At 49.9% G+C, this 16,263-nt stretch overlaps 1 protein-coding gene across 1 annotated transcript in view; it reads left to right on the top strand.

Annotated features, from left to right (window-relative positions):
* The window catches only part of LOC137373185 (bromodomain-containing protein 3-like), a 192,330-nt gene that overhangs the window by 130,439 nt on the left and 45,628 nt on the right, over window positions 1-16,263 (top strand). The window contains exons 13-14 of the mRNA XM_068038041.1: window positions 12,000-12,061; window positions 12,150-12,369. Coding sequence (XP_067894142.1) covers window positions 12,000-12,061; window positions 12,150-12,369 — 282 coding nt within the window. The remainder of the gene's footprint in view (window positions 1-11,999; window positions 12,062-12,149; window positions 12,370-16,263) is intronic.

Here is a 16,263-nt window from a genome sequence, read left to right on the forward strand (position 1 = left end):
ATGGGCGAGGTGCTAAATGAGTACTTTGCATCAGTATTTTCCAAGGAGAAGGACTTGGTGGATGATGAGCCTAGGGAAGGGAGTGCAGATAGTCTCAGTCATCTTATTATCAAAAAGGAGGAGGTATTGGGTGTCTTGCAAAGAATCAAGGTAGATACGTCCCCAGGGCCTGATGGGATCTACCCCAGAATACTGAGGGAGGCAAGGGAAGAAATTGCTGGGGCCTTGACAGAAATCCTGGCATCCTCATTGGCTACAGGTGAGGTCCCAGAGGACTGGAGAATAGCCAATGTTGTTCCTTTGCTTAAGAAGGGTGGCAAGGATAATCCAGGAAATTATAGGTCCAGGAAATTATAGGCCGGTGAGCCTTACGTCAGTGGTAGGGAAACTATTAGAGAGGATTCTTCGGGACAGGATTTACTCCCATTTGGAAACAAACTAACTTATTAGCGAGAGACAGCATGGTTTTGTGAAGGGGAGGTCGTGTCTTACTAATTTGATTGAGTTTTTTGAGGAAGTGACAAAGATGATTGATGAGGGAAGGGCGGTGGATGTTATCTATATGGACTTTAATAAAGCCTTTGACAAGGTCCCGCATGGCAGACTGGTGCAAAAGGTGAAGTCACACGGGATCAGAGGTGAGCTGGCAAGATGGATACAGAACTGGCTCGGTCACAGAAGACAGAGGGTAACAGTGGATGGGTGTTTTTCTGAATGGAGGGATGTGACTAGTGGTGTTCCGCAGGGATCAGTGCTGGGACCTTTGCTGTTTGTAGTATATATAAATGATTTGGAGGAAAATGTAGCTGGTCTGATTAGTAATTTTGTGGACGACACAAAGGTTGGTGGAGTTGCGGATAATGATGAAGATTGTCAGAGGATACAGATCGGTTGGAGACTTGGGCGGAGAAATGGCAGATGGACTTTAATCCGGACAAATGTGAGGTAATGCATTTTGGAACGTCTAATGCAGGTGGGAGGTATACAGTAAATGGCAGAACCCTTAGGAGTATTGACAGGCAGAGAGATCTGGGCGTAGAGGTCCACAGGTCACTGAAAGTGGCAACGCAGGTGGATAAGGTAGTCAAGAAGGCATACGGCATGTATGGAAGTATGGTGGTGGAAGCAGATATGATAGCGACGTTTAAGAGGCATCTTGACAAATACATGAATAGGATGGGAATAGAGGGATACGGACCCCGGAAGTGCAGAAGGTTTTAGTTTAGGCAGGGATCAAGATTGGCGCAGGCTTGTCAAATGGAAATATATTAATTTCGTCATATGGGACACTGCTTGAAATTTTTTTACTGAACATTGCCAATAGCTTTCTTAAAAAAGCAGAACTGAACAACTGAAAACATTTGCATTCTGAGAGACAGATGAATAGAGAGGACAATGGGGGTGCTCCTTGATTCAGTTTGCATGATTGGACTTTGTAATAGTGATGATTGACACTCTTTGACTTTGTAGGAGCCAAACTCCACCGCCACCACCACCCCCCACCCCGGCCCCCGCCGAGAATGTCTGAACGACTTTGAACACCAGCAACCCTCCAAGAAGTTGCTGTTTCAAACAAAGATGGTCACATGACCGACCTGCTGGTGAGACTCGGGTTTTTTGAATTGTGCCTCACAAAGTCTGTCTCTCTCGCGCTCTCTGTCGCTCGCTCTCTGTCGCTCGCTCTCTGTCGCTCGCTCTCTGTCGCTCGCTCTCTGTCGCTCGCTCTCTGTCGCTCGCTCTCTGTCTCTCGCGCTCTCTGTCTCTCTCGCGCTCTCTGTCTCTCTCGCGCTCTCTGTCTCTCTCGCGCTCTCTGTCTCTCTCGCGCTCTCTGTCTCTCTCGCGCTCTCTGTCTCTCTCGCGCTCTCTGTCTCTCTCGCGCTCTCTGTCTCTCTCGCGCTCTCTGTCTCTCTCGCGCTCTCTGTCTCTCTCGCGCTCTCTGTCTCTCTCGCGCTCTCTCTGTCTCTCTCGCGCTCTCTCTGTCTCTCTCGCGCTCTCTCTGTCTCTCTCGCGCTCTCTCTGTCTCTCTCGCGCTCTCTCTGTCTCTCTCGCGCTCTCTCTGTCTCTCTCGCGCTCTCTCTGTCTCTCTCGCGCTCTCTCTGTCTCTCTCGCGCTCTCTCTGTCTCTCTCGCGCTCTCTCTGTCTCTCTCGCGCTCTCTCTGTCTCTCTCGCGCTCTCTCTGTCTCTCTCGCGCTCTCTCTGTCTCTCTCGCGCTCTCTCTGTCTCTCTCGCGCTCTCTCTGTCTCTCTCGCGCTCTCTCTGTCTCTCTCGCGCTCTCTCTGTCTCTCTCGCGCTCTCTCTGTCTCTCTCGCGCTCTCTCTGTCTCTCTCGCGCTCTCTCTGTCTCTCTCGCGCTCTCTCTGTCTCTCTCGCGCTCTCTCTGTCTCTCTCGCGCTCTCTCTGTCTCTCTCGCGCTCTCTCTGTCTCTCTCGCGCTCTCTCTGTCTCTCTCTGTCTCTCTCGCTCTCTGTCGCTGGCTCTCTCGCTCTCTGTCGCTGGCTCTCGCGCTCTCTGTCGCTGGCTCTCGCGCTCTCTGTCGCTGGCTCTCGCGCTCTCTGTCGCTGGCTCTCGCGCTCTCTGTCGCTGGCTCTCGCGCTCTCTGTCGCTGGCTCTCGCGCTCTCTGTCGCTGGCTCTCGCGCTCTCTGTCGCTGGCTCTCGCGCTCTCTGTCGCTGGCTCTCGCGCTCTCTGGCTCTCGCTCTCGCTCTCTCTGTCTCTGGCTCTCGCGCTCTCTGGCTCTCGCTCTCGCTCTCGCTCTCTCTGTCTCTGGCTCTCGCGCTCTCTGGCTCTCGCTCTCGCTCTCTCTGTCTCTGGCTCTCGCGCTCTCTGGCTCTCGCTCTCGCTCTCGCTCTCTCTGTCTCTGGCTCTCGCTCTCTCTGTCTCTGGCTCTCGCTCTCTCTGTCTCTGGCTCTCGCTCTCTCTGTCTCTCTCTCGCTCTCTCTGTCTCTCTCTCGCTCTCTCTGTCTCTCTCTCGCTCTCTCTGTCTCTCTCTCGCTCTCTCTGTCTCTCTCTCGCTCTCTCTGTCTCTCTCTCGCTCTCTCTGTCTCTCTCTCGCTCTCTCTGTCTCTCTCTCGCTCTCTCTGTCTCTCTCTCGCTCTCTCTGTCTCTCTCTCGCTCTCTCTGTCTCTCTCTCGCCCTCTCTGTCTGTCTCTCTCTCTCACTCTCTGTCTCTCTCTCTCGCTCTCTGTCTCTCTCTCTCGCTCTCTGTCTCTCTCTCTCTCGCTCTCTGTCTCTCTCTCTCTCGCTCTCTGTCTCTCTCTCTCGCTCTCTGTCTCTCTCTCTCGCTCTCTGTCTCTCTCTCTCGCTCTCTGTCTCTCTCTCTCTCGCTCTCTGTCTCTCTCTCTCGCTCTCTGTCTCTCGCTCTCGCTCTCGCCCTCTGCCTCGCGCCCTCGCCCTCTGGCTCTCCCCCTCGCGCCCTCTCCCCCTCGCGCCCTCTCCCCCTCGCGCCCTCTCCCCCTCGCGCCCTCTCCCCCTCGCGCCCTCTCCCCCTCGCGCCCTCTCCCCCTCGCGCCCTCTCCCCCTCGCGCCCTCTCCCCCTCGCGCCCTCTCCCCCTCGCGCCCTCTCCCCCTCGCGCCCTCTCCCCCTCGCGCCCTCTCCCCCTCGCGCCCTCTCCCCCTCGCGCCCTCTCCCCCTCGCGCCCTCTCCCCCTCGCGCCCTCTCCCCCTCGCGCCCTCTCCCCCTCGCGCCCTCTCCCCCTCGCGCCCTCTCCCCCTCGCGCCCTCTCCCCCTCGCGCCCTCTCCCCCTCGCGCCCTCTCCCCCTCGCGCCCTCTCCCCCTCGCGCCCTCTCCCCCTCGCGCCCTCTCCCCCTCGCGCCCTCTCCCCCTCGCGCCCTCTCCCCCTCGCGCCCTCTCCCCCTCGCGCCCTCTCCCCCTCGCGCCCTCTCCCCCTCGCGCCCTCTCCCCCTCGCGCCCTCTCCCCCTCGCGCCCTCTCCCCCTCGCGCCCTCTCCCCCTCGCGCCCTCGCCCCCTCGCGCCCTCTCGCCCCCTCGCGCCCTCTCGCCCCCTCGCGCCCTCTCGCCCCCTCGCGCCCTCTCGCCCCCTCGCGCCCTCTCGCGCCCGCGCCCTCGCCCTCTCGCGCCCTCGCCCTCTCGCGCCCTCGCCCTCTCGCGCCCTCGCCCTCTCGCGCCCTCGCCCTCTCGCGCCCTCGCCCTCTCGCGCCCTCGCCCTCTCGCGCCCTCGCCCTCTCGCGCCCTCGCCCTCTCGCGCCCTCGCCCTCTCGCGCCCTCGCCCTCTCGCGCCCTCGCCCTCTCCCTCGCGCCCTCTCCCTCGCGCCCTCTCCCTCGCGCCCTCTCCCTCGCGCCCTCTCCCTCGCGCCCTCTCCCTCGCGCCCTCTCCCTCGCGCCCTCTCCCTCGCGCCCTCTCCCTCGCGCCCTCTCCCTCGCGCCCTCTCCCTCGCGCCCTCTCCCTCGCGCCCTCGCGCCCTCGCGCCCTCGCCCTCGCGCCCTCTCCCTCGCGCCCTCGCCCTCGCGCCCTCGCCCTCGCGCCCTCGCCCTCGCGCCCTCTCCCTCGCGCCCTCTCCCTCGCGCCCTCTCCCTCGCGCCCTCTCCCTCGCGCCCTCTCCCTCGCGCCCTCTCCCTCGCGCCCTCTCCCTCGCGCCCTCTCCCTCGCGCCCTCTCCCTCGCGCCCTCTCCCTCGCGCCCTCTCCCTCGCGCCCTCTCCCTCGCGCCCTCTCCCTCGCGCCCTCTCCCTCGCGCCCTCTCCCTCGCGCCCTCTCCCTCGCGCCCTCTCCCTCGCGCCCTCTCCCTCGCGCCCTCTCCCTCGCGCCCGCTCCCTCGCGCCCTCGCTCCCTCGCGCCCTCGCTCCCTCGCGCCCTCGCTCCCTCGCGCCCTCGCGCCCTCGCTCCCTCGCTCCCTCGCGCCCTCGCTCCCTCGCGCCCTCGCTCCCTCGCGCCCTCGCTCCCTCGCGCCCTCGCGCCCTCGCTCCCTCGCTCCCTCGCTCCCTCGCGCCCTCGCTCCCTCGCGCCCTCGCTCCCTCGCGCCCTCGCTCCCTCGCGCCCTCGCTCCCTCGCGCCCTCGCTCCCTCGCGCCCTCGCTCCCTCGCGCCCTCGCTCCCTCGCGCCCTCGCTCCCTCGCGCCCTCGCGCCCTCGCGCCCTCGCTCCCTCGCTCCCTCGCTCCCTCGCGCCCTCGCTCCCTCGCGCCCTCGCTCCCTCGCGCCCTCGCTCCCTCGCGCCCTCGCTCCCTCGCGCCCTCGCTCCCTCGCTCCCTCGCGCCCTCGCGCCCTCGCTCCCTCGCTCCCTCGCTCCCTCGCGCCCTCGCTCCCTCGCGCCCTCGCTCCCTCGCGCCCTCGCTCCCTCGCGCCCTCGCTCCCTCGCTCCCTCGCGCCCTCGCTCCCTCGCGCCCTCGCGCCCTCGCTCCCTCGCTCCCTCGCGCCCTCGCTCCCTCGCTCCCTCGCTCCCTCGCTCCCTCGCGCCCTCGCTCCCTCGCGCCCTCGCTCCCTCGCGCCCTCGCTCCCTCGCGCCCTCGCTCCCTCGCGCCCTCGCTCCCTCGCTCCCTCGCGCCCTCGCTCCCTCGCGCCCTCGCTCCCTCGCGCCCTCGCTCCCTCGCGCCCTCGCTCCCTCGCGCCCTCGCTCCCTCGCTCCCTCGCTCCCTCGCGCCCTCGCTCCCTCGCGCCCTCGCTCCCTCGCGCCCTCGCTCCCTCGCTCCCTCGCGCCCTCGCTCCCTCGCTCCCTCGCGCCCTCGCTCCCTCGCGCCCTCGCTCCCTCGCGCCCTCGCTCCCTCGCTCCCTCGCGCCCTCGCGCCCTCGCTCCCTCGCTCCCTCGCTCCCTCGCGCCCTCGCGCCCTCGCTCCCTCGCGCCCTCGCTCCCTCGCTCCCTCGCTCCCTCGCTCCCTCGCTCCCTCGCGCCCTCGCTCCCTCGCTCCCTCGCTCCCTCGCTCCCTCGCGCCCTCGCTCCCTCGCTCCCTCGCTCCCTCGCTCCCTCGCGCCCTCGCTCCCTCGCGCCCTCGCTCCCTCGCGCCCTCGCTCCCTCGCGCCCTCGCTCCCTCGCGCCCTCGCTCCCTCGCGCCCTCGCTCCCTCGCGCCCTCGCGCCCTCGCTCCCTCGCTCCCTCGCTCCCTCGCGCCCTCGCTCCCTCGCGCCCTCGCGCCCTCGCTCCCTCGCGCCCTCGCTCCCTCGCGCCCTCGCTCTCGCTCTCTCTCTCTCGCCCTCGCCCTCGCCCTCTCCCCCCCTCGCCCTCGCCCTCTCCCCCCCTCGCCCTCTCCCCCCCTCGCCCTCTCCCCCCCTCGCCCTCTCCCCCCCTCGCCCCCCCTCGCTCTCTCTCGCTGTCACGCCGTCTCCAGCAAAGTCCCAGGAGACCACGGTGGCAGCTTCTACATTTCAAGACTACAGGCAACGTGTCTCTTCAGCCTTCTGGTCCCAGAGAAGCAAGTCTGGAATCGCCCATGTGGCCAGCGAGGACTCCAAGATCTTAACTTTAATTGAGGACATTATACCAATGATATTAAGAACCGTATCTGTAGTCCCTTTATTACAAACTCGACTTCAACAGCTCCCCCTCTGTATCTATTTGTGTATGTGTGTCTCTCGTATGCCTGTGAGCGTGGATGCTTCACGTATTTTAGTAATTTTAACCAAGTTGGAATGATGAGGCTAATAAACTTTCATTTTTCTTGGTTAAACTCAAGAAAACCTGTCTGGTTCATTTGCAATTGCAGTGAGTAAGGGCTCACTGAGGTGGTAAGCTAAAATCACTGTTTTGAAACATAAACCCTGTTACAGCCAAACCAGAGAAAGGGCGAGAGAGAAACCGGAGACCCCTTCCTCACTTGGTTGTAACAACAGTTTTGTCCTGTAGGCTCATGGTGACTAGAAACTGAATTTATTGCTTCCGCATGTTTCATATAGAATCCTCCGCAGCAAAAAGATGGAGGAAGCATTTTCCCAACAGTCTGGGCTGGCTTTGAACCCAAGACTCAGGTGCCATTTATTGAGATATATCTCGAATTTATCAGGTCTTCTAAAATTCAGCTAAATTGTGATTTTTTTTTTTTGTGTGTGTGTGTGGTTACAGTTTTCTATGTATGCCAGTAACTTTGGTTGTTTGCAAAACATTGAGAACTGAACCATCCTATTAAAACTGACAATTAAGATTATCTAGAATATTATTCCAGTTGTATTCCACGAGTGACAATATCTCTCAGTATAGCGAAGTGCCTCATAGGTCAATTAATGTAGACTTTGTTTTTTTGTCAGTCCTTCCACAGTAAAGTACAGATGATTGTAAGTGTAGGAATTGCTTGCAAATAAAGGCATAGGGAAGAGAACAATCCTCTGTACAATCTCTGTTCAAGTTTATCCAAAGGTAACAAATTTTTTAGTTGGCATTTTTTTCATCAACTCCAATCTGTATCCAAAAACACTGAATATCTTTTTAGCTGCTTAAGTGGGAGGTAGTTCATAGAATAAGAAAACAGGTTTCGAAATATGTTAGTAATCTCCACTGGAAGCATGAAAGGTACCAACGTTAAGCTTAGAGCACTCTAATTTGGAACATTAATAAATTGTCATTCAGTAGCACGGAACTTGAGTATTGCTGAAAATAGAGACATTTTGTCAAAGTTTTTCGTCTTGCATGTCTTTGTCCTGATGAGTGCAAGACAAAAGGTTTTGACAAAATATCTCTATTTTCAGCAATACTCAAATCAACTTTAAAATTCTTGAAGCTCTAAGTAATTTTGGAATTACATTGTGGAACATTTATTTGACGCTTACAAAAGAACAATTATTTGAAACTAATGTCCAAATTTAACTTTTGGTGTGATTTTATGTTCCTAAATTTTAAGTCAAATTGTCCATGCTTAACCGATTTTCAATTGTTCTGGGATCATCTGTGTAAAATTTGTGGAAGACCCTGCAGGTGGCTCCAAAGGAATCAGAAAAATGGCAATTTCTCAACACCAGTTATTTGTTCACAATCTTTTTCGGGTCCTATTAAAACTGACAATTAAGATTATCTAGAATATTATTCCAGTTGTATTCCACGAGTGACAATATGCAGACTAATGCTGTTAGGGAAAGAGCTTTATGGTAAGCAAGTGAATGCTATGGGGTGGCTGCAGATGATATCAAAACAACTAATTGTTATTCCCATGGCTCCAAAACCGAAATTGTCCACTTGTGCTGGCACTATTAGCATTAGTGGCACTTTTGTGGTTTGCTTGGGATTCTAGACCCTGGTACCCCAGCAGCATAACTCTGATCCCAGATTACAGGATTTTGTGTGGTTGGAGACTTCATACCAACCATTCTTAATAACTTGACAACGAATCCAACTTCACTGGGATGCCTAGTTTGGGGCACTATCACCGTAGATTACAACTGATGCCTATCAGTAAAAAGTAACCTATTCAGCTTCAGCAAAGCCTTCTGTTTCTGTATTAGTTCAAATAATATGTAGGATCCACAAATGATCGTGGTAGCATTTTAAATGTCCTTCAGTCATCCATGAAACTGGCACAGATTTTGAGGTCAGCAGCTCGCTGTTTTCCTTGCTGCTGACAATGCTTCTGTGGGCTTTTAAACAGAGAAAATTGCTCTAATGTGATCCAGTGCAGTGCAGTCTGCATGGAATCTGTGGTGTCTCTGAGCAGGAAACAGCAAACTCTTCAAACATTGAGATTGAATGATCCTCACTGGGACATCTAGGGCTGAATTTTACCAGCCTTCCGGCGTTGGGGGTCAGGGGGGGTGGGCCCAGAAAATCCTTCCGGGAGATGCCCACCACGACCCCCAACGCCGGAAAAACTCCGCTGCATTTTACCAGAGGCAGCGAGGCCTCGGGGTGGCCCCACGCTACTCGGCGGCTGAGCCTTAATTGCAATATGCTAATGATATTAAAATAAATGAATAATCACCTACCAGGTAGCGACAGCCATCCCACACCGATCGGCGATCCAAGGCGTGACATTGGTGGGGAGGGGGAAGAGTAAAATTTTCAGGGTGGGGGGGGGGGGAGAACCTTCCATTGGCTGAGGGGATAGGGGACGGGCAAAGTTAACAAAGTGCTGGGGGCAAAGTTGGTGATGAGAAGAAAAGTTTTTTTTTCTGGGTGTAAAACACATTGTATGGTCATTGAAGGCTGGGGGAGGGGCTTTGATCAGTTAATAAAGTTATAACTTTTAATTTGCCCTCCATGTGACTTTAAAAATTTAGATTGCTGGGAAGGGCTTGAAGCCGTTTAAAAATGGCGCCGATGCCTGTGCATTGGCCACAGACGCCATTTCCGGCGATGGAGCAGCCGCCCCCTCTACGTCATCGGGGGTGGCCGTTCCGTCCCCTCTATTTAAATGAGCTCCCATGCGAAATATCGCGGGGGCTCCGCAGCACACAAATCACTCATGCACCATGCCTTTGAGAATGGCGTCAAGCTTAGAAAATTCAGCCCCAGAGTCTAAACCAGGAAGTAATAAATTAGATTTAAATCGTATGCAGAAGGCAAAATAGAGATCAGGTAAAACAGATGGGATTGAGAGATAAAAGAAAAAGCTAAAAAAAAAATTGTATCTCCAACACAAATTAATATGAAGGAATGAGACTCCGCTCTTGTAATATTTAATTTTCAGGATCAGGGGGATTGTTTGACATCACTGATCATGCTGTTAAGTAGGCAGTAAGTGAAATTTTTTCACAGCCTTAACTTTATCTTTAGTGGGGGAATTATTGGGTAAGGACCCCGATTTCACACCATTGCATTGATTTCGAGTGTCTATTGTCAAGAATTGTTACAGTGCACCTGTAGAGGAGTGGGATATCTCTGGCAACAACTTCCAGATCTCTACATTTAATTGCACGTGTGCAGATGCTGGAATTTTCTGTCCATTACTCCATTATAATGGCGAGCGTTACTGGCCTTGTCATTATTATCTGTATAAAATCCAGGGCAATGACTTTCCTAGACAAGTGCAAATTTTACTTAATGCTGTTTTAAAGTTAATAAATATGTGGATTGCAACCAATTCGACATCTTAGACCATTTCAAGATGTTAGAGTTGGAGAAATTGACCTTTCAACTAAAACAGTTGGTGTTGATCCCTACACATGAGCAATAATCCTAATCCCTTGTGCTCACTTTGCCCCTATTTCCTTTCAGTCCCCTTTCCTTCAATTAACTATCTAACATATTCTTAAAGGTTTCTGTTTCACTGATTAATTTTGTTAGTGTAATGTACAGTCTTGCATCCCTCTGTAATAATGAAGTTTCTCCTAATCTGAGTTAAATCATTTTACATTTAATCCTGGGTCTATTTCCCCTTGTTCGCAACCCCTCCACTGTAAATGATCTGTTTCTGTCTACTGTGTCCAATCCTTTCATAATTTTAAACACTTGAAGCAAATCACCCTCTCCTCTGTTCTAATGAAACCAGCTCAATTTTTTCAAGTCCATCTTTTAATTTGTATTTCTTCATACCAAGTAGTATCAGAATGAATCTGCACCTTATCTTCTCTATTGCCTTAACATTCTTTTGATAGTGTGGAGGCAGATGTGCCATGATTTAATCTTTAATTACCAGAACCATAAATTAAGTCAAGTATTAATCCCCTCCATTATAAAAGAATACAAGTAATTTTATATTTTAGTTAGGATTAACATAATATCTCTGGACTTCCCATACATCCATCTTGCTTGTGATAAAGTTCAGTGGAACTCCCTAATAGCATTGTGGGTGCACCTATACACCAAGGACTGCAGCAGTTCCAGAAGGCAGCTCACCGCCACCTTCTCAAGGGCAATTAGGGATGGGCAATAAATGCTGGCCTAGCCAGTGACGCCCACATCCCATGAAAGAATAAAAAGTATAGAAATAATTCACTGACTCATTGAAATTTAAGATTTTGAAGTAACTGCATTTATTTTTAAATTGTTGTGCCCACTGTGTCCAGTAATTTCTTGTTAATTGATTTAAAGATTTGCAATGGTATAGCACCTTTCACAATGTTTCAAAGTGCTTTACAAACAGTTGAAGTAATTATGAAGTGTTACTGCTTAATGTAGAATATGTGACAGCCAACTTGTGCCAACATTTGCCTTCGACAACTGAGTGGCTTGCTGGGCCATTTCAGAGTGCAGTTAAGAGTCAACCACATTGCTGTGAGTCTGGAGTTTCATGTAGGTCAGACTAGGTAAGGACAACAGATTCCCTTCCCTAAAGGACATTAGTGAATCAGATGGGTTTTCTGACAATCAATGATAATTTCATGGCACCATTACTGAGACTAGCTTTCAATTTCAGATTTTTAAAATTAAATTTAATTTAAATTCCACCAGCTGCCATGGTGGGATTTGAACCTGTGTCCCCAGTGCATTAGCCTGGGCCTCTGGATTGAGTCCAATGACATTACCACTACACCTTCTTCAGTGATGCACCATGCTATTTTATTTACAAAATGTACTTTTGGGCAGCTGTAAGCGAAAGAGGAAAGAGAAAGATGATTCTTTTGATTTCTCCTTTCCCCACTCCACCTCCAGAAAATTATTCATTTCAACCTAGTTATCAAATGCATTTTTTTTCCTTAATCATTTCCTTCCCTCTATTTCTGCTTTCCCAAAGGCATTGACTCCTTCTCTGGGTTACAGTTCAATGGACACATTCCTTTAGTTCTTTATCCAGTTGGCTGTAATGACATGTTAGCCCCGACCAGTTAAGCCTCCATGATTTCACAACTTCACGGCACCCAAACGGGAGCCCCCGCTGATTACAGTGCTCTTTTTACAGCCTCAACTGGGAGAAATTAGTTCATTACAATACACACGAGGGATCACACGGAGTACCTTCCTAATCTATGTGGTGAGAGAGAGGCTATTCCGCTTAGCCATTGTTTTGGACAAATACATGTCTAAACAATTCCAGTAACCACATATTCTGTTATTCTGAAGGAATATTTGGATTTATTTGCTTTATTTTTCCTTGTAAAATATAGGAATTGCCATCTATAATTTTAAAGTGTACCTAGGTTTTTTTTCCATTTCACGATTTTAATGTTCAGTGTTATCTTAACTTTATTTCTACAGAAGTAACACCAAAGCAGAAATGGAGCAAAAGTAACAACGTTCTTGCTAATGAAGAAAGAAAGGTGACTGTTAAACTTTTAACATCATTGGTGTAGAATTTTGTCCAATTTTATTTTTGATTTTCTCAACTCATTTCTTCCCTCTGTAAAGCACAACCACCTAAATTACAAGGTGAAATATTCTTTGCATCAACCAGCATGGAATTTGACTCCTCAAGTGCAGTCGTTGGCTGGCAATAAAGTACCACAGTCCCGACAGACGCACAGCCAACCTATTTTGTTTGGTAATCACCAAACAAAGATGCAACATTCTGAGCCACGACAGTTTGTGCCATTAGAAGAACCAGCACAGATTATTATTTCACCTCCAGGTAACTATTTCACTCGGTTACAGTCAGTTTGAACTGGATTATTTGGTATTAATTTAAGTTGTATTGGGATGTACTCGTAGTGCATATGCTTTGCTGCATAGAAACATTATTGCATGTTAAATTTGCAGAATATAAATGAATACAACTTTGTTAGAACAAAAAAGTGTAGGGGATTTGGACAGGGTAAGTGAATGGGCAAGAATATGGCAGATGGAATATAATGTGAATAAGTGTGAAGTGAAAAAACAGAAAGGCAGCGTATTTCTTAAATGGTGAGAGGTCCAAAGGGACCTGGGTATCTTTGTTCAAGAGTCAATAAAAGCTAGTATGCAGGTGCAGCAAGCAATTAGGAAGGCAAATGGTATGTTGGCCTTCATTGCAAGGGGATGAGAGTACAGGAATAAAGATGTCTTGCTGCATTTGTGTAAAGCCATGGTAAGACTGCACCTGGAGTATTGTGTACAGGTTTGGTCTCCTTATCTAAGGAAGGCTATAATTGCCATAGAGGGAGTGCAATGAAGGTTCATCAGACTAATCCCTGGGATGGCAGGGTTGTCTTATGAGATTGCAGAAACTGGGTCTGTATTCTCTCGAGTTTCGAAGAATGAGCAATGATCTCAAATTCTTACAGGGTGTGACAGGGTAGATGTGGATAGGATGTTTGCTCTGGCTGGTGAGTCTAGAACCAGGGGGGACAGTGTCAGAATAAGGGGCCGGACATTTAAGACTGAAATGAGGAGTAAGTTCTTTACTCAGAGGGTGGTGAATCTGTAAAATTCTCTACTCAAGAGGGCTATGGAAGCTCAATCATTGTGCATGTTCAAGACAGAAATCAATAGATTTCTGGATACTAATGACATCAAGGGATATGGGGACAGTGGGGAAAAATGGCTAGAGGTAGATAATCAGCCATGATCTGTTAGGATGGTGGAGCAGGCTCAACAGGCCAAATGGCCTACTCCTATTTCCTATGATCCTGTTATTCCAAATTTCACAAGCCATATTCAAGGCACTTAACTATCAATTATCTTTTTTCTTAAACAATGGAAGATCAAGCTTAAATATCTCCAATTTCCTTAACATCAGAGGGGATTATGTTGCCCAATTCATTTGCATTTAGCACAGATTCACTCTAGTGAAGTCTTAGTTGGGAATACCCATCAATGGGAATATCGCCACCCATGCACACTTCCATATATTAATGGTTCCAGTATTCATGGTGTCCTGTACTCCCTGCTATCTTGGGTTATATTGCAAACCATGAGGAAAGTATCCTTAGTGTTTTATTTGGTCTGTTCACAAACTTACCACTAAGGGGGAGCTCTAGTTTCAACTTGTGTGGTTTGCAGTTAATAGATATTAGTGCCCATAGAAATGTTACATAAAACCATCTCACTGAAATGATTTGGAAGATACTCTTAACTTTTGTTCCATAAAAGGAACTTTTTTAGAGATTCTTTAAAAATTCCATCCTCTTTTCATTTCATGACAGTGTTTCTCAACTTCTGAAATTCAGCCTAAAATATCAAAGCCAAGATGGTGGGGGAAATTCAAAAAAAAAATCTAACTTTTTAGCAACCCTTTTCTTTTTCCCCTCATTCACAATTTGTGTGGAGGAACACTGGTCATTCTTGTAAGGGTGACTCCACCCCTCTCCCTCAATTAGCTGAAAGAAAGAACTTGAATTTATATAGTGTCTTTGCAACCTCAGGACGCTCCAAAGCAAATTTACAGCCAATTAAGTACTTTTTGAAGTGTAGGCCAGCGACGATGGGCCAGAGGTGGGGAGTGTTACGACCAAGGAGGGAGGAGTGCACTGTTCATTCAGTCCCACTTCTTCACGGGTCACTGCATATATTTAAATATTCCCACTTACCGATACAGTCGACCATATACTCTATTTCTCCCAGAAGAAAGCACACCAACCAGGTTTCTTTGGTAAACAACAAAATTATCAGTTCATTAGAAACCAAGTTTTAACCAATAAGGAAGTAAACATACTCACGAATTGAAATATTAAAGCCCCTTATTTATCCTAGCCCACACACACACAGACACATATATACACTCAACCAGTTAACCGGGAAAAAATAAAAGGGATTTTTTACAGCTGTTATAAAGAAATAGAAGGAATAAAAAAAAAAACTGTGCTGAAAAGAAGGTATGGAAAGATGTCCTTTGTGTTGGTTAGGCAGCTGTAACTAGGATCTTCCCAGAACAGTTCCTTCCAGGTGGTGATGAAGATCAGTTTGGGAAGGCTTTCCAAGAGATGCAGCTACTGAAGCTCCAAATTAGGTCTTACAGCAGGAAGCAGCAACAAGGTTTTAGTTCACTTCCATTCGATGCTAGATTTCTTCAAAGATGCAGGATTTCCTTTCAAGACATAGATGGGCAGGTAGAGTCTTGGTGGGTCAATAAGCAAAACTCACTTTTTTTAACAGTTCAAATTGAAACTGAAAACATTCCAGAAGTCATGTCTCATGATATCTATAAATCTTGGCTTGTTACTTCTTCCGTAAACATCTCTCCCAGTCAGAAACGATCCCTGCTGGGTTTTTATTTGAAAACTGGTGCCTTCCAGTAAGACTTGTTGACCAGCCAAAACCAGGAACCTTCTGGTAACTTTTTATTTAAAAAACCCACAGAGTTCAGCAATCTCTTTAAAATTCCAGATGAATCAGTGTGCATAATTCAAATATAAGTTCTTAACACATATTTTACAAAAAAAAATTTGCAATCTCATGATACCTCCACCCTTGGGGAAATGAAATGTTATTTTTAAATGTGTTTATACATTGTACAAAAAAACAGAAGTTGATAACGTTTTAAAACACATTCTCACACTCATCCCCATTCATTCTTTATCTCTAGTTAATACAATTTTGCCTTGTACTATCTTTGCACTCATGTTCAAACAAGGTTAAATTTGCGATAAAGCATCTGCAATAACATTATGTTTGCTCGCAATGTGGACAGTCTTTAAGTGATAGGGCTGTAGTAGTAAACTCCATCGGAATATTCTGACATTCTGGGTTTTAAATTTTTCCACAAAGTTTATTTCCAAATCAGCTGATTGCAACCTTCCAAACAGAGCTCTCAGTTGTTCCAAGTGTTCCTTCCAAGTTTAGTTTAGAGATACAGCACTGAAACAGGCCCTTCGGCCCACCGAGTCTGTGCCGACCATCAACCACCCATTTATACTAATCCTACACTAATCCCATATTCCTACCAAACATCCCCACCTGTCCCTATATTTCCCTACCACCTACCTATACAAGTGGCAATTTATAATGGCCAATTTACCTACCAACCTGCAAGTCTTTTGGCTTGTGGGAGGAAACCGGAGCACCCGGAGAAAACCCACGCAGACACAGGGAGAACTTGCAAACTCCACACAGGCAGTACCCAGAATTGAACCCGGGTCGCTGGAGCTGTGAGGCTGCAGTGCTAACCACTGCGCCACTGTGCCGCCCACTGTGTTGCTATAGACCAGCACATAATCAAGGTAAACTACACAGTTAGGAACACTGGCAAGCACTGGGTTCATGCGTCTCCGAAGTTTCTGGAACACCTAGCATGTATGGCATCACATGGCACTGAAAAAAAAACCCGTCTGGCTTGACAGAAAAACGATTTTTCTTCAGCTCAGGGTCTTGGAGGAATTTGCCAGTTTCCATTTAACGAATCTTTTTTTGTAAGAAACGTGGCACAAATGAAACAAATAGTGAGGAGGAAAGCCTTAGATTACAGGACGATATAGTTGGGCTGGTAAGATGGGCGGAGCAGTGGCAGATGGAATTTAATCCTGAGAATTGTGAGGTGATGCGCTTTGGGAGGACTAACAGGGCAAGGGGATATACAATGGATGGTAGGACCCTAGGAAGTACAGAGGGA

Source organism: Heterodontus francisci, chromosome 8, assembly GCF_036365525.1.
Source record: "Heterodontus francisci isolate sHetFra1 chromosome 8, sHetFra1.hap1, whole genome shotgun sequence".
NCBI classification, from domain to species: domain Eukaryota; kingdom Metazoa; phylum Chordata; class Chondrichthyes; order Heterodontiformes; family Heterodontidae; genus Heterodontus; species Heterodontus francisci.